This window comes from Raphanus sativus, chromosome 6 (genome assembly GCF_000801105.2).
Source record: "Raphanus sativus cultivar WK10039 chromosome 6, ASM80110v3, whole genome shotgun sequence".
Taxonomy (NCBI): Eukaryota; Viridiplantae; Streptophyta; class Magnoliopsida; order Brassicales; family Brassicaceae; genus Raphanus; species Raphanus sativus.
In genome coordinates this window covers 3,885,287-3,908,519 of record NC_079516.1, presented here as the reverse complement: position 1 = coordinate 3,908,519, position 23,233 = coordinate 3,885,287, and the positions used below count along the sequence as shown (strand labels likewise).

Here is a 23,233-nt window from a genome sequence, read left to right as displayed (position 1 = left end):
CTCCCCACCTATCGTTGCAAGAATTTGGTGTACAACTTATCATGTTCCTGTGTTTTGTTGTTACTACCAATTAATCGGCATTATTCTTTTATATCCATTCACATATATAAGCATGGAAAAGAAAGAAAAGAAGGCCACAAGTTATATTAAGTCATTCGTCTTATGATCCCTTAAAAATACATCATATATTCCTTAATAACATTGGTTCCATATGAATCCACTAATTAATTATTTTTTTGTCGCCTCACCAATTTATTCGAATCGTAAATAAATAATTTCAGAAAATCTTTTTAACTCCTCCCTTAAAGAATCATCTCTTTCTTTTTTTGGGTTTTGAATAAAGCTTTAATTTATTGAAAGTTTTTTTCAAAGACAGTAATACAAATAACACGAATAATTTGCTCTTGTATTCATTATTGGGTGAAATTATTCTCACGTCATGGATGTGATGATCAAGTGACAATCAAAGGATATGATGATCAATTGAAGTTCTTTTATTTACATTCTAGGCAGAATCTTCATGTTCATTAACCCCATGAATAATTAAGTATATTATGATAACAGATATATAATAAAATAACTAACCTGCTTAGTTATAATTAAACTGAACTAATAGATCAAATTTTATGCCAAGCGACATTAATTAAATGATTCAGCAGTAAATTTTTTTTTGATTCAGCAGTAAATGAGCGAGGTAGTATAGGATCAGAAGCTCCATGTGTTTGGATGATGAGAATCTCCGGCAGTGTTTAATTCACAAGGAAACGAAATTAGATTGGACATTGCTTCTTGAAGCCATACATCGTCGTTTTCCACCTGCTATAAAATGGGATGCAATATAGTACATTAGTACTGGTTGATTAATTTTAAAACTGATTGTTGTATATAAAATTATACTGTTCTGGAATAATAATATGAATTTATATACCTGAATTAGATAGTCGTCTGATCCAGAAAACATATCTTCGTCTTTTTCAGAATGGTTGTTGTGATTCTTAGACATGTGAGATGGTTGCTCACATGTATCATTGTTTCTAGCAAATCGTCCTCGAACACGAACTCGCCGGTCAGCTAGGGTTTTACGACATACATACTGCATATATATATAGTATTTGTTAAAACTCCAACTCTTTCATAATTCATAACATTAAAAATGAAAAAAAAAATTACTAAATAAGAATGAGTGTATATACATACGTACCTTGATTGTCTTATTGAAGTTGCGCTGGTTCTTCTTCTTCAAGTACCTCATGATTCTGTCTTTACGTTCTTCAACCGAATAGCGTCCCACTTTTGTGTTCGGCTCAGCTTGCATCCCTCCTTCACTATTTCCCTGCTTCATACAGATATTTTATTTGATTTTGTTTTTGTTTCTTATGAATAATAATATCATTATAAGATAATCATATTTACTATGTGGATACGTGTATATTTACCAATGATTGCTCTCCAGTGGACGGATGAAACAAGGGCTTGATCTCCGGTGAATAGCCGTAGTACTCTTGATTCCCAACATGAAAATATTGTGTGCCATTCACATTCACACCTACATTCTGGTAGTAATTGTTGTACTCCGGCATAGAAACGTCAGAAACCCCAAAAACTTGCGGGAAAAACGTGGATTCTGGGTTAGAAGATGCGTTGAAGGAGCCATAGCCGTCGTCAAAGTAATTGGATAGAGCTGAGACGTCAGGACATGAAGAAGAGCCGTGAAACAGCGACGGAGTCTCACCGGAAAATGTGAAATCGGGGTGGAACTGAGGAAGAGATGATGCCATGATGAGAGGACGAGTTTTTGTTCGTTTAGGGTTGTTTGGAAGGAATTGAGAGTGTGTGCAAGTGTGTTTTATATATAGAGCTGAGTTCGTGTGGGATGCTACGAGTTGTTGGGTTCGGGCAGGCTGACCGTCTGACCGAAGACACCAGACTTACAGTTAATTAGTGAGACTCTGCTCTTTTCAAGTTGTCAATCCTCTTTTTATTCATTAATTTTCTCACCTTGACATCTTGATTATTACCAGCTCATTCTTCCTTTTTATGTTTAAACTGTTTCTATTTTCGTAATTTTCAATTTTATTACTAAATTCATCGACCTATCTTTCTCTCTTTTATATATCCGTTACTTTTTTTTTGAAAGATTTCTATATATGATATATCCGTTACTTGTTGATAACATATTCTTTATTAACTTCAACATCTTTACCGACAAAATGTTTTTTAACCGTAATGGTTTTGTTTTGTTTCTCATGCATGATATAAAAATTACGATGTACATTGCTCTAAATATTATATTTTTTTTTTCTCCGGATGCTTATTTGATTGGAAGGTGTGTTACAGATTGGTAATGATGCAACAACTATAAGTCTATAATATGAAAATTCAAACTAATATAGATTAAACCTACTGATACAGTAAATGAACGTGTAGAATGGTGATTCGTTTGATAATGGAGCACAGCTGAATATATTAGTTATCTAATTTAAGCCACACCAATTGTCCTCAGCTGCCAATGTTCTTGTCTCGTCTTTTTCTCATAAAACAGAAAAAGAAGAATTTATAAAATGAGAATAAATGTTTTCGCGTTATAGCAAATGGCCGTACACAGCACACGCTATGAAAACTACATAAAGAGAAACCCTACCCCTAGCCCCAGAATCTTAACACATGTTCAATTCCAATATTTTGCACCATTTTAAATTATTGTTTACTCAAGTACAAAACAGCCCCACGACTTATATTCATTAACAGTATAATTTCTTACAAAATTGACAATAAACTTAGATTTGTGACTTAACTCACCCTTTCTTTCCACGGTTCTGTTCATATACTCTGGTTACAAAAGTAGTGCTATTGCATGAAAACCATGCATGCTCTTATTTTCTGATTATGCAAGTTCTGATTTCTAAAAGTTTAGTATCATATCGATTCTATAATTAATTTGGGGGGGGGGGGGATCATGATTAGTCCCCGAAACCCAATTTTTCGCAGTTTAACATTGAAGGACCAGAATCATATAATCTTTTAAACCTTCAACAAACCCTACCTATCAATCTATCATGCACGAGTTCTTTAGTTTTAGAGGATAGGACAAAAGTTGAGACTGCCAAAAATCAAATAAGGCTACTGGAGATACATATGCATGAGATCATAAGCATTGTTATTAAATACGGAAGACCGCCTCCAAACATGTTCAGTGAGATGGGAGATTCGAAGAAAGATGATGGATGGGTCATGACATGACTGAATATGCATTCAAAGATTAAAGTTGAACAACTTCACAACAGTGGATTCTCCTTGCATGATCGTCTTAATTTCAAACTAGTCTCGTGGAATAGACAATGAAATATTTAATGAGAAAAAGAAGATCTCCCTAAATATTTCAAACTGCATCGTATAAGATGTCGGTTTTTTGTAACTTTATAAGAAGTCAGTTATATGCCATCTATTGTAGTAAAAAAATATGGATATTGATATTAACAAATTGCTTTGCATACATGTATAGATATAGGATATGACCTACGTCAAACTTATCTACTATCTTCCTATTTGTTGATTCGATTATATATGCCCTAGAAACACTCAACAATCCCAAGGAATAGTTAATTATCAATATCTAAAATTCTGCGTCGTGTTTTTCTTCAAAGGACCAATACCTTTTTATTAATTTATATATATATTGGTGTTTTTTTTTGCTCTTCATTCAAAGTTCAAACTCAAAAAGTTGTTCTTGGAAATCTTGCTTTCATGTGTTCTGTTAAGTTAAAGAGAAACTGATATCTTAGTTCAATCTTTGTTATCTGAAAAGATTCCTACCTTTAGCTATCATATATACACTGAAAAGAAGCATTCATTGTTCTACAAAGTAAAACAGATCTACACAGTAGATCTCTTTTTTTTTTGAACTAACATAGTAAAATGAATTATAAACCGTCCCAAAATTTCAGATCTACGTATTTTAATATTTTTTTGTCGAAACAAAAGATCGAACATTTTCAGGGAAACTCCCAAAGAAATATAAAAAATGAAAGAATTCAATGGAAAAAGAGAGAAAAAATAAAGCTCAAAGTAAATTTGTGCAAGTTGTGTTTGGCTATTGTTGCTGGTGCATGTTGCCTGAGAAGTGAATCTCATATATGTGGCTGTTCCCTTGAAGAACAAAAAAAAGAAGCATGAAAGTTGGTTTTCATTTTACATAAATTCAATCCACTTTTGAAGAGTATCCTTGTCAGAGCTAGTTGCATTTTCTATTGTTTATGCCGCCAGAAATAAAAATAATAAAATAAATAAAGAAAACTGGTATTTACTGTATGGATATGTTCTGATTTTGTACTACATATTACCAGGTACGAGTTGCCGCCCTAGCATTATCTTTCTTTATTCCTATAGAAAATAGAATACCAAGTTTCTGTTCATTTAGTTCTAAACGAAGTTGAACCTGAAAGAGAGAGAGAGATCAAGGAAGAAGAGGAAAGATGATTTGTTATTCGGTTCCTAATATAAAAATGTAATGTCAGGTTTGACTTTGAACCAGAATCATTCGCAAAATGATCATGAATAAATTCAATAACAGTACGTACTATGTAATATGAACAATTCACAGAAATGTAAGAAAAAATTTCGCTCCCGAGTCCTTAGTTAGTTTCATGTTCAAGTGGAAAATAACTTGTTTTTTTTTTCTTTAGAAACTTAAAGTTTGATAAAAGAGTGTTTATTTAATATTTTTTTTTGATAGAGATGTTTAAAGTGAAATAATAAGTTTTCTCACTGTTTTTCATTCAATCTTGAAATGAATAAAAGAAAAGGAAGAAGCAAAGTTCGATGTAAATTTTGAGAGAGCCTAGACATTGATGATAACTCTAGATAAGACAATGACTTGTCAAGAAAACAAGAAACTATCTAGAAGCGATCAATGATCTCGAGCAAAGCTTGAGTCAACGCCAAGTAAACCTCCGTATGGTAACGGAAACTTGAGGGAAAATCGATATTGTGTGACACGAGACTGGCGTTGCACGAGACGGGAGGAGCGACCAGCTCGTGCTGACGTCATACGCAGCCTTGTCATATATTCACCAGCTATCAAGTGAGCTAATTAGTACGTACTCTTTTCACGTTTTGGTAAATGTTAACTACTGTTTGTTTACGGTCTTATTAGCTCTAAATGATTTCATAACGTTCGGAGAGTATAAATGTTTTCATTCTCTTGTTCCATTGGGTGCATTAATTATGTCGGTTAGTGACGTGGTGAAAGCGGTGCGAGCGAAATGATAATCAAGCACAACAAAACGTGAGTGGTGTTTCTACTTTTTAAGACTATTTTTTTTATAAATTATATCAAAACTACAATATTGATCATATAAGTAAAGCTACATAAAACAAATTGTTACATAAACAATATATCAGGTACGTTATATGCTAAAAATGGTAAACAAAACAAATTACGATACATCTTTTAAGAAAACGTGTTACTAACAAAAATAAATTTCATACTTTTATTTTGCTTGTTTCCTAATCGTATTAATATAATAATAATACATTACGTATAGTACTACTACCTTCGAGATTACGATCATAACGGTAGTTAATCCGTGTGTTTCAAAAGTGGTTCACTTATGAATTGATGTTTATGTTTATGTTTTGTGGTTAAAAATAACAGCCGTGTGGAAGTCTCCTTGATCCAATAGTTTGATTAAGGGTTCAATTGTTTTTACACCCGGAGATCTAGGGTTCAAATCATAGAAAATATCAAATTATGCAAATTATGAAAAAATAGGTTAAAGAAAATCTTCAGCTTGGTGTAGGGCGTACCATCAAACATGGACTTATAGGACGGTTCAGAGTGTAGTCAGGCGTGTATTCTCACATGGTGGTAGAAACGTCAGTTGTATAATCGTCTTTGTAATATTCTTATCGTTGTAATAACATAATTAATCGATAATAATCGATCTGAACGTTAAAAAAAAAACCAACCGCTAGTATATCATGGGCCACTTTTCTGTATAAGCTTCGGGATTAGAAAAAGGGACTATGGGCCACTAATGACCCAGTGTTCGGTGGATCCATGGCCTACTAATCCATATTGCGAACCAAGCCGTGTTTTGGTTTATGACCGTTAGGGTCAGAGGATAAAGTAGTCATTTTGCATACATTTGAAAGAGAGAAAAACTCATAAGAGCCGTTACCAAAGAGATTCGCTTTATTAATCAGATCAGCATCTTTCCTCTGTACTCACCACAACTCTCAACGCTTCTCTCAATCTCAATTGCATTGTCACACTTCCATGGCCTTAGATCAAAGCACGAATCCACCGATCATGGAGTCAAAGACGAGACACCACCACCCTCTCCACCAGATCGCAGACACGCCAACGCACAAGCTACTCCTTAAACAGTGGCTGAAAGAAGAAGAGCTCATCCTCAGCCGCGTCTCCCACAAAGAATCTCAGATCGATTCCGTTCGACGAGAGATTACTCAGCTCTACATCTTCTTCTTCCTCTTCCACTCCATTTCCCTCCTCCTCCTCTTCCACGCCGCTTCCTCCATCTCTTCCTCTACTTCTTCATCATCAGCCTGTAAGAGATCATGGATCCCTTCTCTCTGCTCCCTCGTGTCTTCGCTCGGGATCATATGGGCCGTGAGGTACAAGTCTGAAGTCGAGTCGCATGCCGAGAAGTTGTTGGAGAGGGAGAGAGAAGACGCGAAGCTGTTGCGGAAGTGCGTAGAGGAGTTGAAGAAGAAAGGGGTTGAGTTTGATTTGCTCAAGGAAGTGGACGCTCTTCGTAGGGCGAAGAGCTTGAGGGTTGAGTCGAAGTTGGTGGCTGCTGCTGTGAGGAAATGGTCTGCGAGGGATTTCGTGACGCTCTTCTTCTTCTCTGTTTCCTGTTTGGTTCTTGCGATGGTTAGGCTCATCCTCTGCGATTAGATTCTCTCTTGCCTTTTTTTTTCTCTTTTGTTATACTTTGCAGTACTATTTCAGCAGAAAGTTTCTTGTTTCTGCAAGTTTTAATGCTTTTTTTTGGAGAATGATAAAGAGAATAAAAACATGTTTGATCCTTTTTGTTCAGTCTGCCTGAAGTTAACATTGTTCTTTTGTTTATGCCAACACACTTTTGCTATTTTTTTAATAAAGTAAAAAAACATAGAACAACTATATAAAAAGACTATGAGCTATTGTTCTTTTGTTTATTCTAACACAGTTTTGCTATGTTTCGACTTGATGAATCAAAATGACATAGATGGAAAATAAGAACTGACTTAGAACCAGAGAGGGATTAGATACAATGAAAAGGTCAAGACTTTCGTATAACAAAGTTTCATCAGATTATTACCCATAGATGCTTTCCCAGCTTCAAGGACTTCCCTTGCCTTATATTCATCCGAAAGAACTTCAGTAAGCTGCCTTGTACCTTGTGCACATTCAAAAAAATTAATATGCATATGCCTTGGGCATAAAGGTAGTTATGCAGCTTTGAACTTTCTTATTTGAGAAGAAGAGAAACTGGGGTTTTATGGTTAGGGATGACTTTCCCTCGTATTAATTACATGGGCTCGGCTCATTAAATATTGGGCTCGATCAAACTAGGAAACATGGCCCATTAAATATTGGGCTCGATCAAACTAGGAAACATTCGTAATAACTTTCATGGGCCTCTGGTCCTCTTGATGTTCAAGAAAGAGCAATTTTTTTTTATATCTTCTTTTTTGTAAGGTGTGATTCTATAAACGTGCCAAGCAGGATGCCAGGATCAGTAGCTTGAATAACGATTTTATCCACCCGCTGAGCATTGAATCTCACCTCTGCTCTGTTGGGGTTGCAAGCATTAACTAAGTGATAAGGAGATCATATATATATGATATTATTATTTATATTGACACAACTTTTCCCAAAGCGTATAAAACGGTTTTTAGCACATATCCTTTTAGCCTACGGAGTAAACGGCGTGCAAGGGGCAATTGTGATAGTGGAGAATAGGCCCCATATAACGTTCTTATTGAAATTATTACATTGTAGGACAGTTTTATGTTTTTTATTACACAAAAGAGCAGTTTATGTTACCAACACACTTTATCCTAACGGTTTCCTTTTTGCCAAATAACCTAGTTACATTGAAACTAAACAGCTATGTAACTAAACCAGCATTTTAGCGGGAATGAATACACACCACCCATCTTTCTTTCCAATCGACAGCCTATATTAAATCTGATATTTTTGACAAAAGTGATATTTGTTTCTCTCTCCACCATTCGGATTTACTTTATATTTTTTGTTCCAACGACCCAGATTATATTATATTGTAAAATTCTTTTTCTTCTTTCGATATTCACCTTTTTACTTGTTTGGATTTTTTTTTTAAGTCGCTTGTTTGGATTTGCAAAAAAATCAAACCTTAATCATTTTCTGTCTATCTCCATCAGATTACTGCTTCCATCTCCATCAGATTACCACCTGTCTTAAGTTATTGGTCTCTTAACACCAAAATTTTTGCTACCGGACTCACAATACCATAGTCGAACTGGACACAACAGGACAAACTGTGTGAGGCCTATCTGATTGCTGGTGAATTATATATCCACAGGGATGGTTTTTTGGATAGCGTCTTCACCGTTTTAAACAGCTTCTTTTGGTCTTTTTTGGATTATGTGCATGTTTAAACAATTCCATTTCTGAAAACATGTATTGATTGTTTTAGCAGACACTTTAATATTATATCAACCATGCTCCTGTCTTGTTTGGTATCTCTGTGTGTTTTTATGTGCACGTTACTCTAATACAAGTTATCTGACAAGTGACATCGTAAGAGAAATAGTGTACAACGATTGACACATGTGTACATCGTCTGCTAACTAACATGTCCACAAACCATAGCTAGAAGTCTACAGCGTTATGATAATATCTGTTTTTAAACGTTCATGTACATACATGTTGTATATGTATGTACAATTAGTGGTAATGTCCATGTACTTCAAAGCCTTCATTGTCTACCCATTTACCAATACATGTGTACTTTAATGAGTGATTTACATGTATATATTGGTACCAATGTCGAGATATACATTTCTCTCCATGAACATCAAAGCGTTCATGGTATGGACATTTGTATACTAAAGGGCCATGTACAATGTACATAATGTACATAGACACATACATAGAGTACATATGTACATGTATACATTAGTGGCAATGTCCAGATCTACATTTATGTCAAAGAACATCAGGGCATCCACTGTCTACCCATTTTAGTGTAGACTAGAGGACGATGTACACTGTACAAGGTGTGGACATTTGTATACTAAAAGCGATGTACAATGTACACAGTGTACATGGACACATACATAAAGTCCATGTGTACGTCAGTTGTTGTGTGAGGTGTCCACTGTAATCTACTACTCGCAAACAAGACCAAGGTTAACACATAATGTCTCGGTGTACATGCTGTGTACACGAATTTGTACATGTGTACACTTAAAGATGATTTACATGTATACCTTAGTGACAATGTCCATATATACATTTGTGTCCATGGACATCAAGGCGTTCATTGTCTACCCATTTAGTGTACATGTGTACACTACAGAACAATGTACATGGTGTGGACATTTGTATACTAAAGGGCGATGTACAACGGACAGAGTGTACCTGGACACATACATAGAGTACATCAGTTGTCCTGTAAGGTGTCCACTGTTATCTACTACACGCAAAGCAAGACCATGAGCCAGAATTACTGCATCACATAATGTGTTGATGTAAGTGTTGTGTACATGTGTACACTAAAGGTAAATATACATTTTGCCTACATGCATACACTTAAGGGCTGTGTACAATATGTACATTGACACATACACAGTTTCCATTGTCTATCCAGTTTAGTGTACATGTGTACACTAGAGGACGATGTACAAGGTTGGACATTCGTATACTCAGAGCGATGTACAATGTACACAATGTACATGGACACATACATAGAGTCCATGTGTATGTCAGTTGTTGTGTGAGGTGTCCAATGTAATCCAGCCACTCCGGGGGCTTTTTTTTTACATCCTCAACATCCGCCTTTTCTGTAAAAGATATGAATCGAAAATTAGATTTGAACCATTATCCTACAATATCTAAGCAAAAAAAATTGAATCATGAAATTCACGGCGGAGTTTTTTCTTTTCCATGTCTGATTCATCTACTCGACATCCTGCTAGGTAAAACAACACCGGATTTTTTTTTTATTTCTCGAAGTCGCCGTCGTTGCTCTCGTCTCTTTTGTCGCCGTTTAGGTTTCCTTTTTCCCTCAATTAAATTTTCCAAAAGTAAAACTATTTTTTTAAACCATAAAAATCAGATACAATCCCTTAAGATCTACAAAAAGTGATACTCACTGCCGTCCTTCTATTTTCCACACCGGCTACGCCTCCTCCACATTTTTTCTCAAAACAACTTATTGATATTCTCGTTCGCCAGAATTCGTCTTCTGGCTTCTTCTTTCTCGTTTTCTTAGTTTTTCTATTTTTTCCTCGGTAACAGTTACGAAAACACATAAGAAAAATTTTCAAGTACGTTTGTAGTTAAAAAAACAAGAGAAAAACAAATGGAAACTAATTAATTCTCACCTCGGGCCCACCACTAGTTTTCGAATTTCAAAAATGAAACCAATTAAAATTCATCTAACTAAATATGTTACGTTTTAAGAAGGTCAAATTGAGTCTTTTTACCTAAAAACTACCCAAGTAGCAGAAACTACCTGAAGATGTAATAAAAAACTGTAAACTACCCCTGAATGTAAATGACTCCTATATTTTATGTCGTTTATTAAAGGGTTTTTAGTGATTTAAACCTCGAACTATTTATGTTTCGTAAGACAAACCTCGAACTATAATTTTAGGTTTTTAAACCTCCAACTATTTATTTCTTAATGTCGTTAACCCTCCGTCAACAGAGTTATCTTTTCTCAACAGAACCCCGTTAAATCAAAACGGGGCGTTTCATTAAATCTCGAAAACGACATGAGTTGTTTAAAATTCGTTTTACCAGTAAAGAGAAACACGATTCATCCCCAATTCTAAGAAAAAATTAGGTTTTTCATCTTTCTCAAGAGCTAGGTGAGGTAAGTCGAAAATTAGGGTTCTTGTTGCTTATAAACCTAATTATTATATCCCATTCGTTTATTTATCAAAAAGGTTTAATTTTGAAAGTTCAATAAACTGTTCCCAATTTGGCTTTGCAGTGGAAAGAAGTAAAATTTCATTGAGGCAGGTGTGAAGAGATGGATAATCACATTGAGGGGGGGGTGGAATTCCTAGGAAGTGTGAATGTGGAGCTCCCATAATCATATTGGAGTCAAAGACAGCTCAATATCCAGGAAGAAGATTTTACAGATGTTGAGAAATATATGGTCCAAATCATGTGTTTAAGTGGCTTGATGAAGCACATAATGAAGAACTTGGAATATTGGGACGTCAACAAGCAATGATGACAAAAGATTTGGCTGAGATAAAAACGGAAATTGGTGAGCTGAAGAAAGATATTGGTGAGATCATTGAAGTGCTTGAGAGTCTTAGATCTAAGTTTTAAATTTTAAGTTGCAGAACCGTTATTGCTTGGTCATGTTAGCATGTTATGTATGTTAAGTTGAAGAACCGTTTATGTATGAAACATCGTTGTTGTTTGGTCATGTTAGCATGTTATGTACTCACTGATATCAGAATGTTATGTTGCTTGATTTTTAAAATGAAAATAGAAGAAATAGCATTACAAAAGAACCATCATCCTAAGCATAACAACAAAAGTCGAGTCAAAAGACAATAAGCCGAGTAAACAACATCATCAAAACAGCATAAGCCGGGTAATCATCCTAATAAAAACACTGAAAGAAAAATGCAACATGAAAATAAAAAGTGAAACAACAAAAGACTTCAGACTGTGGTCAGGTCTGTGGTCAGACTTGTACTCGGGTCTGTGCTCGGGTTTGTACTCGGGTCTGTGGTCGGCTGTTTTTTTGGTCTTCCTCGAGGCAATTTGGTTGGCTTAGAGACTGGATCAAATTTGCATTTGCGCTTGTTATGTCCGGTTTGTTGGCAATTGCTACATGTCTGCAAAAAAAAAAAGTCAGTTACATGGTTTTGAAACCACAACAGACAATAAGAGTCTTACCATAACAGCATTTGCATGAAAAGAAGGGAATTCTTGAGGCTGTTTAGGTGGTTTTGGGACGATTTCTTTTGGACATGTGCGTATGTTGTGTCCCTTTTCTCCACAGTTACTACAAGTCTGCATTAAAAAGCTCTGGTCAGAGGTTGAAAATTGATAAAATATGTATGGTAAGAAGTTGATTACCGTTGATGTTTTCTGAGAATTTTGAGAAGCTTCTTCACTTGGATCTCTGATCCTGTTATTGTTTTTTGGTCGTCCTGGCATGATTCTATCCGGAGGAGGCATAACAACAACATCACTATGCGTTTCCCAAAGCTCCATCCCATTCACGGGAAATAAAAGAGATGAGTAGCAAAGTTTCCACTTCGCCACTGAATACCAATCTGATATCACCGTCTGCGGAAGCTTGGTCTCCTTGTACTCAGCCCACATTGCAGACATGATATGACAACAAGGTATCCCACTAACTTCATACTCTCTGCAAGTACAAGATGTATTATCTCGAACATGAACCACAAACTTGTCCTTCCCATGATCGACCTCATATATTCCTCTTCCATTTGACAGCGGAGCACACCACTTTAAGCTCCTCTTACGTTTCTCCATAATCGCCAATGCCTTTGGTGTCACTAAGCTTGTGACACTTTCCATCTCCTTGATCTTAAGCAAGTTGCTAGTCATAATATGGCGTCTTATTTCCTCCAGCAATGCAATAATAGGCATTTCCCGAGCATCTTTCAGCACTGCATTATATGACTCACTGATATTGTTCTCCACTGCACCCGACTTGGTGGTGCCACAAAAGAACGCCCTAGACCAGTGAGAATCAGTGGTCTTCTTCACATCCTCATACGCTTCCAGCTTTATGTTCTTCATCTTCTCAAGCTGTCTCCAAAAAACAGTTTCATTGTACGCCCTAGCACACTTCCAAAACGTCTTATGCAGTGGCCCCATCTGTTTATACTTCTTTTGTAAATTAGCAAAGATGTGTCTAGCACACATTCTGTGCTCGGCATAAGGAAGGGTGTTTTTAATGGCATAGATTAATCCTTTCTGCTGATCTGAAGAGAGAGCGAGCCCATTACCATCCTCTAAACCCAAATCTTCTCGTAGTAACTTCATGAACCACTCCCAATTAACCTTATTTTCGACAGGTACAATAGCCCATGCTATGATATACATTGACTCATTAGGATCTCTTCCCACAGCAGTTAACAATTGCCCTTTCATTCTTCCTTTGAGAAAGGTCCCATCTAAGTGTATTATCCGCCTACAAGCACTCTTCCACCCTTGCTTCTGAGACTGAAAGCAAGTGTAGAACTTGTCAAAAACTCTATCTTTTGTTCCTAAAATCACAGTAGAACCCGGATTAGTCCTCCTCAACTCCTCCACATAATCATACATTCTTGTGAACTGCTCGGCATACTCATCCTCAATGATATGTTTCATAATCTGTCTTGCACTCTGACACTTGGTTTTTGTAACCCGAAGACCTCTTATACCCAACCTCTGCATGATTTGACCGGCTGACAACTTGGGATTGTGCCTGAACTCATTGAGAAAATCAGCAGCTATTTTTGGTGCAGTGTAGAGGTCGACAACTCCTATAGGATAGCAATCATGTTCTCCTTTATACGATCTCACCACCATTTTATCTGACTGGCTATTTATTGATGCAAAAAGTCTCCACTTGCAGCACTCTTGAGCACATATAGCCGCTATTCTCTTCTTTTCTGATTTCTGAAAATGAATGTTAACCTTCTCTCTCACAGCATACTTCTCAATTGTTCCCCTGCACTTTTCTTTTGAGACAAACTCTTGCCCTACAAAGAACTCTATCAAACTGCCATCATCATCATCTGAATCATCACTGTCAACATAATCATTCTGATAGAAATCAATGAGTGCATCATCCTCAGGTTCCTCTTCTACATCATCCCCAATAAGAACATCATCTAAATAAGGATCATCCTCCCTAACCACATACAAATTCAGACTCTCTATCTCTTGTGAACTCTGAATCATTTCTCTAACATCACTATCAGTAGACACATCCTTACGATTCTGACCCATTGTTCCAGATGGGAAGTAAGCAAACTTACACATATTCTCTGCATATCCAGCCCTCAACACCATCCGCTTCAACATTGCCAAAGTCGGTTCCTGACAATCCAGCCTAATGCATCGTGTAATTCCACCATTGTATGAACCATCACTGCTCCAATATCCTCCAAGGTGTAGTCGGAAGAAAACAGTTCTGTCAAGAGAAACCGAAAAAAAATTAAACCTCAATCTCCAAAATCAATAAACAAAACAAAAAAAAAAACTCAACAAAACTCAACAACAATAGAAATTAAAAATTACCTTGTCATCTTCAACCTTCAACAAATTTCAACTCTGTAGAATTATGAACATAAAAGTCGCTCTTTTTCACTGGAAAGTCGAGCCCTTCTCCACCCAATTACGAAACCCACACGAAATCTCTCTGATTCAACTACCCACCAGAAATCTCAGAATCATCAGCCCTTCATCGCAATTAGGGTTAGTGATTTGGGATTTTTTTTTTGGAGCTCTGTTCTTATGTCGTGAAAGTGATTTTAGAGTTTTGTAAAAGACTTCTTGCTGTTCTGGATAAACTCTGTGTCGTTTTTAAACAAGTCATGCCGTTTTCAAGTTTTAATAAAACGCCCCGTTTTGATTTAACAGGGTTCTGTTGAGAAAATATAACTCTGTTGACGGAGGGTTAACGACATTAAGAAATCAATAGTTAGAGGTTTAAAAACTTAAAATTATAGTTCGAGGTTTTTCTTACGAAACATAAATAGTTCGAGGTTTAAATCACTAAAAACCCTTTATTAAATTGCGAAGAATAGTCACGTTGGTTTGTACGGTATGGCACGTTATGAAGAAAAAAGAGGTTGGAGTGGGTAGGTTATCGTGTACGACTGTACTGTACGGACACTTTTATTCATTCTTTATATAATCCAGATTAGTTACCCCATAACTCTTTTCACGTGACTCCATTCCTCTCTTTATTACTACTAGGCAGCTAGTATATACTTTTTTTTTTTGAAACACAGTATATACTTCTATCTATCAAGTTTTGTTCAATGCTTTTAATTACGATTATATGCTTAGTAAGTTTGGCCGCTTATGTGTTCTTTTTCTTCTTTAAGCGAACAGAATCTGATCAAATTGGAATTAGCATCATCAAGTAATTACGTTTAACATTCACAGAGAGCTAAGTAAGTAGGAGTATATGAATAAATATCGAATCGGTGTCATACCATACATACTCAATTAATGGTAGCGCGTACCGCGTTACAGCTAACAAATCAGAGTGAAGCTTCAAGCTGTTGTCGTGTGGAGTAATGCCTCCTTAGTCCCTTGGAACCTATGCGGTTGGAAGAATATTCTCTCCTGTGTGTTTTTTTGCATAAACTAATATAATACGTTTGATTATCTTTCTTACTATTTTCTTAATCCATCCCCTCTCTTACTGAGCATCGGATGCTTGTTTCTTTGCATATATATTACATATTTTATATCTATCTGTTTACGTTTGAATACTTATTCATTTCACTTAATTGTTACCCAAAATATCAATGAGCAAGTACCATCAGAAAAAGAAAATAACAGAATAATTGCTCCCAATAATTGCCTCCTTTTTAAGAAAACAGGACAAAATAGTTGGTTTATATACATTGGATAGCTTTGAGTTTTTTATCGGATAAAGAAAAACCCACAGGATAATTTATTATGGACTTATTCTTGGGTTCACCCCTAGGTGAACCTTTAGGTTCACCAACCAATAGGATTCAAGTATTTTTTATTTAATATATTTTTAAAAAAGAAACAAAATCTTCTTAAATTATATTATGTTTTTAAAATAAATAGCTAAAAATAAACAAAAACAGTAATAATTGAAAAAAAAGATTTTTTTAATTTTTAAAACCATGATTCATCCAAAGGTTTAGGGTTTCCCAAGGGTTTAGGGTTTCCCAAGGGTTTAGGGTTTAGTATTTAGGGTTTAGGGTTTAGTATTTAGGGTTTAGGGTTTAGTATTTTGGGTTTAGAGTTTTTATTAAAAAAAAAATTTGCAACTACAACTATTTTTATTTATTTTTAGCTATTTATTTGAAAACATAATATAATTTAACAATATTTTATTTACTTTTTAAAAAGATATTAAATATAAAATACTTGAATCCTATTGGTTGGTGAATCTAAAGGTTCACCCTAGGGGGTGAACCCAAGAATAACTCTTTATTATGTGCTTGCATGATTCAAGCTGTATTTTCTAGATTGGTATCAGTTTGTACTTTTACTGAAGAAGGGTCTCTCAATCGAAACTATAACCAGTGATCATTTTGAACATGTAAATCGCATGAGGTTTGAGCATTTCAAACCTTCAAGAAACTGAATCAAATTTAATACGAAACATAGGAGTTCCACGGAAATTGAAGAATGAGTCGTAAAGGAATCAACTACCTGAGAGCTTGTTGTAATTTTGTAGACAGTCTTCACCCTACTTTCTTTGCTTTTATTGTCTCCTTTTTCTATTAGAATTTAATCTATATATCATCAAGTTCAAGATCTACTAATTGTGGTAAACTTAAAAATATGAGAATTCAAAGACGAATCATACAAGATGCATGGCAGTATATAATATTTATAAATTGAGTTTTGTTGTCTGCGTACCAGACTATTTTAATTTGATTAATCCACATGAGGCATAGTTACAATAAAGTTAGGGAGCTAAAGCGGTCTAAAAACCCCCAAGTTGGGTAAAAAGGGGACAAACACTTCTGACAAGCAGAGAAAGTTAGGTCACATCATAATCTTTACAGAATGTAGAATGACCCTATACAGCAATTATGCTTTACTTTTTCTATCTTTAACATACACACACATGGAATGGTGTTTCACAGATGGTTCGTGGAAGGATAAAGAACCTTTCTCGGGACAAGGCTGGTATAGTACCCTGGAAGGATACGAGGGACTAATGGGGGCGAGAAATGTTCGATCTAGTATGTCACCACTTCATTCGGAGGTGGAGGCACTGATTTGGGCAATGGAATGCATGAGAAATTTACGACAGTTTCAGGTTACGTTTGCAACGGATTGTTCTCAGTTGGTGAAGATGGTTTCGGAACCAGAGGAGTGGCCAGCGTTTGCAAGTTATCTGGAGGATATCAAGAGGTTACGAAGTAGTTTCCACAGCTCACAACTCATTCATGTACCACGAACGGCAAACTCAAGGGCGGATCGTTTAGCACGTAGTGCCAGGCAACAATCGTCTTTTGTCGTTCACATGGATGCAGAGCTACCAGTTTGGTGTACAGAGTCTATATGAGTCTGTATGTTTGATGACAAAAAAAAAAAAAACATACACACACATGGTGATGGTCCTTCGTAATATCCACACAGCATTACTATGAGAGGCTATATAGTACTGATAGCTCCACGCGCAAAACTATTTTTAAAACAATATAATATGAGAAATAGATATATGTGAAATTTATAAATCAGCATTCATATTAGATCGGCATACATCAATTATGAGAATCCCATCATAAAAGTATAGTTAATTTTATCATAATTATATAGGTCTGCTATTAAGATTTATCGTACCGTCTGTTGTAAAATACAATGTAACTCACTTCTCTACAGTTTGGATCAATCAAGACGTTATTGTATTGTATGTACTCTCTGCATTAGTTTATCACAATTATATCCCTGAATGGCTTGTGTTTATATTGTGAGAGTGACATATTTTGTGTTTACACTATGAAAACGTAGTTTGTTAGTTTTTTATTAGTTATCATCTGAAAATAGTAGACTACAGTGGATGATAAATTATATTTTGAGAAAAAAATTAGTACATTTTGGAAACTTTCAAGTAGCTAGATTTTGTTTTAATTTTCAATGATCCTTACGTAAGGGTCTGAATATGATCAATAGAAAACAAAATCAATAATGCAGTCGCTTAAGTCGTTGAGGGTGAGTATATGTAGCCTATTGTATAATCTGACTTTCAAACAATTCATAATATTACACAAATGGTTCATCCGTCACTTGGTCCAAATTCTAGAAGCCTTTATGGATTGTAAAGGCCTAAAGGTACGGTCATCATATTTTGTGTTCCAAATTTTCCATTCATAATAATTTGTTATTCACCCTTGGTTTCAGCACACTATTAAAAAAATTTGAGACGTCACGTTAGAATTGATTAAATGAATGACACTATATTGCTATGATAATTACATTATATTCTAACGACAACTTTAGAAACGAATACTCTCTCCGTTTCGCAAAGAGTGTCACTCATACACTTTTCATATATATTAAGAAACTCAATAAAATACATTTATATTTTTATTAATGTTATATATTTAACCAATAGTATTTTAGATAAATAAATTTATTTATAAGATCAATACATTTTGTAATTAATTTTGAACTAAAAAGTTGTATAAATTACATTGGTATTATAGAATAACATTTTTTATGAAACAAGAAAAATGAGCTAAAATGGCACTTAATATGAAACAGAAGGAGTAGTAAGTAATAGATCAAAAGAATGACAATCTACATAAAATACAATCTTTTTAAATAAGATTCTCACACCCTGATCTTTTTTTTTTAACTTTCATTTCCAATTACTTTCGAAAAGAGACAATGTTTTCTCACCCTGATCTATCATCAAGTAAAAGCCTTCTAAAAATAAAAACGGCTATCTGTTCTACGTTCATCTTCAAGTAAAAGTGTGGGTTGATTTAGTTAGTTGCTCAGGTACCTCGTTTATCAATAACCAAATATTAATAAAGACCCGGCCGTAGTGCTATTGTCTTTTATCGTATTGTTGGTTTATCTAATTTCTTTTTTTTCTGTTGTTTCAGACTCAACCGTAAAATTTATTTCATGTAAACTTTTTCTAACTACAAAATCTATCTTTATCATGTAATCGTTTGTTTATGTTTTGATTTGAAATCTTTTAGTAAAAAGGAAAAAAATATTAATAAAAGACCCAAATCTCCTTTTTTGTGTGTGGAAAATACATATACCAACTATTTAGAATACATAAATAATATCCTTCATATTAGTTATGTATTATTTTGATATCCCCAGTGTAGGATAATGCCCGGTTTTTGTATTAACTTAAAAAGTTAGTCGTATATGCTTAAAATCCAAACAATGTATAAAACAAAAATATCAAGAAATAATCAAATAAACCAATTCCCTTATTTTAAAAATAAAAGATGTTTTGTTTTAATAAATTGGGTGTATTTATATATTCTTTTTAAAAAGTCCTCGAAATTAACGAGTCAAGTGTACCTGGCAAGTACTCTCCCCTCCCGTACCTACTTTACTCTAACCCAAAATCCCAAAACTACCCTCGCCTCTATATAAAACCCGAAACCTTTCCCTCAATTGCAACAAAATCTTCTCATTCATTCCTTCATTCTCAATAATAAGTCTCATCACTCTACAAAACTTTCTCTCTCTCTATCTCTCTCAAACCACAACACAAAGATGAAGTATCTGATCCGCCGCCTCTCCCGCGTTGCCGACTCCGCTAACTACAACCTCCTCCGGTCAGATTCCCAGCGACCAAGCCGCCGTACCGAGTCTTTCCTCCGGTCTTCGATGGCTCGCCGCTCAAAGAAGCAAACGTCTTGCGTTCCGCAAGGACACGTTCCTGTCTACGTGGGAGACGAGATGGAGAGGTTCGTCGTGAGCGCGGAGCTACTTAACCACCCGGTTTTCATCGGTCTGTTGAACCGGTCTGCTCAGGAGTATGGTTACGAGCAGAAAGGAGTTCTGCAGATCCCTTGCCACGTTCTTGTCTTCGAGCGCGTCATGGAGTCTCTTCGTCTTGGATTAACCGTTCCGAGTGACCTTCAAGATCTAATCGGCGACGAGACGGTTTTTTAGACGAATCTTTGGTAGTTAGCGAGTAACTCATCTGCTTGTCTTTTTGTTCGGACACGAAGTATTACAAAGTAATAATTCGTGTGTGTTGATAATGTACAGAGATCGATATGTATTTCTTTTTTCTTTTTGAAGATTTGTTTGTTGCAATTTTCCTAATTTTTTCGCCGGTTTAATAACCGGTTTGACATTCTTGTGAAGATATATATGGAAATTGGTTCGGTTACTCTTAGATCATCGCATTGACGTATTTACCTTTTTGGCAATCTCGGTGAAACATCAAATCCCTATTTTTTTTTCTTTGCTCAATCAGTAAAAGAAAAAGATAGTGATATTTGGGTGTGGGGTTACAAGAATGTTTATCTATGTAGTTTTACCGTTTCTAAAAATTCGATAAGTGGAAGCTTTTTTTTTACATATCAGAATTTTAAATTCTTAGTTCGAAAAATGAAAAACGTTTGTAATATTTTTTATAATTTTAATAGTATATTTGTATAATGTTAAGAATTATTTTCTTCTATAGTGGTTATTTTAGCTTTATTTGTATCATTTAAATAAATGTATATTTTCCGAATTTTCTAAGTAAGGCATAGTGCCAATAGACTAGTACTATTGAAAATAATAATTCGATTTGCTAAAAGGTTATAAAATCATGTGGGTTGTTTTGCATATGTATTTTGAAGCCTAGTTCAATAAATATGCCTGTCACAAAAAAATACAAACCAATTATAAAATCAAAAATCCAAAATAGTCGTGTATAGCTCGAGTTGTTTAATGGTATGCATAGAGTAATTAAACAACGATTAAATCGTACCACATTAAACAACTCGAGCTATACGTGGTAACTATTTCGAACACTGAACCAATGAGCTCGCTGTAAAAACCAATATAATTCGTCTTCTAGTATAAACCAGTTAGCTGTAGTTGTAAAACCCAATATTAACTCTTCTTCTTGGAACACTAAATAGACCAGTGAGCTTGCTGTAAAAACCAATATTACCCACATATAGTCAAAATAAAAATGCAAATACGTCATCTCACTTTATTTGCATTCGAAGCAATATCACTCGCGCATATTTGTTACACACATCAAGGTTATGACCTTTTTCCAGCATATGTGTATATATGGTTTATACGTCCCAAGTGAACAACATGTGGAAATTTAACTGTCCCACATCTATGGATTCTCAATGATAATGTGTATCTATAATATTCCTAGTTTAATTTAAACTAATTATTATTAGTTGCGTAACCATCTGAGGAAGGGTGATATATAGTCTTTGAATTTCGTCCATTTTATATGATGTCCCATGATGCTTCACCTGCAGCATCACATGCTAGTTATATAAAAGCACCAATTCACAGTCAATCATTAACTGTATGCTTCTTTTGTTTTGTTTTGTTCTATTTATTGTCAACCAATTAATACGTTTATATATATATATAGTATACACTAAACTGAATTCGACTGATCCAACTAGTCAAGGTAACCATAAATTCTAAAAGTTCTGTCGGTGTATTAACATTAGCATCAACGTATACAATGATGTTAGATTTATTACTTACATATTAATATAGTCAAAATCACCGATCCATATACATATATTTAGTTTCTGTGAACACATATTCGAGAGAAGTTTGATTACAGTTGGGTTGATGGAAACAACTATAAGAAAGTTTTATTTCTTACATAGAAAGTCTTGCAATAATCAGTAAGCATCATTTAACGGGAAAATACAACTATGTAACAGAAATGTCAAGAACTTATAAATAAAAAGGTCATTGTTTAATTAAGCAAAAAAAGATCATTGTTCAATAATGCCATTAAAAATTAGAATGAAATGACAACATGTTAGTATATAATCTTAATTTTAAAAGAAGATTTTTGCAAGGACATAGTGATAAGAAGCTTGGGCAGCTCATATCAAATATGAATGGGACTATGTTGCTTTCGAGGAAGCGACTGACCTCATGATTGATTCAATTCTTTAAACTCTGATTCAACCTGTTTCCTTCATTTGGGATCACAATTTGATTATATTTGCTTACTCATATTTCTTTAATAAATATGCTTTTGCTCCGTGACACATGATATATTAATTATCGTCACTTTTTTTTCTTCTTATGGTAGAGATGCAGTAATCCCGAATATTCCACGAGCGACAGCAACTCTTCCATCCGCAACTGTTTCACAAGACTTCAACATACAGATAACTATGTAAGCTTTTTTTTTTTTTTGTAACTTAACCATGTAAGCTTTATGCCTAAATAAAATTATATTACCCATTCACTGCTTTTTTTTTTGTTCAAGTACAAATTCACTGCTTTATGTCGCCTTTTTGATCAATTTTTTATCAACTGCTTTATTATGTCGATTTTAAAGCATTTCTTCAACCGAAACGTCATTCATCATCTCAAAAAGCATTAGCATAATAGCATCAGACAGTGATTTAAATAATATCCGTACGATCTAAAACTACTCTACTACACTTACACTTCTGAATGATTCACATATAAGTCATTTCACAACTTTAAACCTAACACATATGAAAGATACGAATAAGAGTTTGCTTGTAATAACTCCGGACTTGACACCTGTGGTTACAAGTTGGTTTTGGTTAATTCGAGCAGGAGTGTAAAGTTTCCGCTTTCTCCTCAACATTGGTACCAGTACCTGCTATTAAGCTCTGAACTTCCAAAATTGGATTGAGAAAGGATCTGCATCATTTTCGATATTCAAAAGCAGTAATGACTTGCATAAAGAAAAGAAAGAAGCAACACCATCACAAGTACAAATGGATCAACAAAATTCTAAACCTCTTTGACAATCATCTTATCTTATGTCCGTGCTTTAAGAAACTATACACTAAAACCAGATTTTCAAATTTTTTAATTTTTTTTTTCAAAATCTATGGGTTAACCCGTTTAAATATATTGAGTTTTCGGTAAATGCTCTATATACTGAAGTTTATACTCTTCACTTTAGTTTAAAATTTTCAAACCACATTCTACATTTGAATTAATGTATTCTAAACTATCTTTCATGATATATAGAAATCATTCTAATTTTTTAATATTTAGTTTACAAAAATTTCATATACTGCATAAATTAGTGGAATTAGCATTATAAAATCTTCATTATCTAGAGAAACGGAGACA

General features: G+C 34.7%; 4 protein-coding genes across 7 annotated transcripts; 2 read left to right on the top strand and 2 right to left on the bottom strand.

Annotated features, from left to right (window-relative positions):
* Nucleotides 1-409: 409 nt before the first annotated feature.
* Nucleotides 410-1,802, bottom strand: LOC108810405 (two-component response regulator-like APRR1). 4 transcript variants are annotated; one of them, XM_018582518.2, is made up of 4 exons: nucleotides 1,437-1,802; nucleotides 1,202-1,336; nucleotides 929-1,093; nucleotides 410-816 (listed from the first exon to the last, which is right to left on the bottom strand). In XM_018582518.2, exons 1-4 carry the CDS (start codon nucleotides 1,776-1,778, stop codon nucleotides 706-708), a joined length of 753 nt encoding a protein of 250 aa, XP_018438020.1. In that variant the 5' UTR covers nucleotides 1,779-1,802; the 3' UTR covers nucleotides 410-705. The 4 variants fall into 4 exon arrangements, with proteins under 4 accessions (XP_018438020.1, XP_018438018.1, XP_018438021.1 ...); XM_018582516.2 differs by having other exon boundaries at nucleotides 411-819; XM_018582519.2 differs by having other exon boundaries at nucleotides 411-816; nucleotides 1,202-1,333.
* Nucleotides 1,803-6,188: 4,386 nt separating this feature from the next.
* On the top strand, nucleotides 6,189-7,060 carry LOC108809345 (uncharacterized). Its single transcript, XM_018581492.2, has one exon. The coding sequence runs from the start codon at nucleotides 6,278-6,280 to the stop codon at nucleotides 6,917-6,919; it is 642 nt and encodes a 213-aa protein (XP_018436994.1). The 5' UTR covers nucleotides 6,189-6,277; the 3' UTR covers nucleotides 6,920-7,060.
* A 4,841-nt stretch (nucleotides 7,061-11,901) lies between these two features.
* LOC108807590 (uncharacterized) lies at nucleotides 11,902-14,511 on the bottom strand. The gene is made up of 4 exons (XM_018579859.1): nucleotides 14,504-14,511; nucleotides 12,323-14,396; nucleotides 12,140-12,256; nucleotides 11,902-12,078 (listed from the first exon to the last, which is right to left on the bottom strand). The coding sequence occupies exons 1-4, from the start codon at nucleotides 14,509-14,511 to the stop codon at nucleotides 11,902-11,904; spliced, it is 2,376 nt and encodes a 791-aa protein (XP_018435361.1).
* A 4,868-nt stretch (nucleotides 14,512-19,379) lies between these two features.
* On the top strand, nucleotides 19,380-20,306 carry LOC108810113 (auxin-responsive protein SAUR72). The gene has a single exon (XM_018582245.2). The coding sequence runs from the start codon at nucleotides 19,676-19,678 to the stop codon at nucleotides 20,075-20,077; it is 402 nt and encodes a 133-aa protein (XP_018437747.2). The 5' UTR covers nucleotides 19,380-19,675; the 3' UTR covers nucleotides 20,078-20,306.
* Nucleotides 20,307-23,233: the final 2,927 nt, after the last annotated feature.

Bases quoted from the DNA above. Each gene is read 5' to 3' on its own strand.
- LOC108810405 (XM_018582516.2), bottom strand. From the start codon at position 1,778: ATGGCATCATCTCTTCCTCAGTTCCACCCCGATTTCACATTTTCCGGT. The intron at 1,337-1,436 runs GTAAATATACAC...ATCTGTATGAAG, and splicing joins CCACTGGAGAGCAATCATTG to CAGGGAAATAGTGAAGGAGG. The intron at 1,094-1,201 runs GTACGTATGTAT...ATATATATGCAG, and splicing joins ACTTCAATAAGACAATCAAG to TATGTATGTCGTAAAACCCT.
- LOC108809345 (XM_018581492.2), top strand. From the start codon at position 6,278: ATGGCCTTAGATCAAAGCACGAATCCACCGATCATGGAGTCAAAGACG.
- LOC108807590 (XM_018579859.1), bottom strand. The intron at 12,257-12,322 runs GTAATCAACTTC...TTTTTAATGCAG, and splicing joins ATTCTCAGAAAACATCAACG to ACTTGTAGTAACTGTGGAGA. The intron at 12,079-12,139 runs GTAAGACTCTTA...TTTTTTTTGCAG, and splicing joins TTCATGCAAATGCTGTTATG to ACATGTAGCAATTGCCAACA.
- LOC108810113 (XM_018582245.2), top strand. From the start codon at position 19,676: ATGAAGTATCTGATCCGCCGCCTCTCCCGCGTTGCCGACTCCGCTAAC.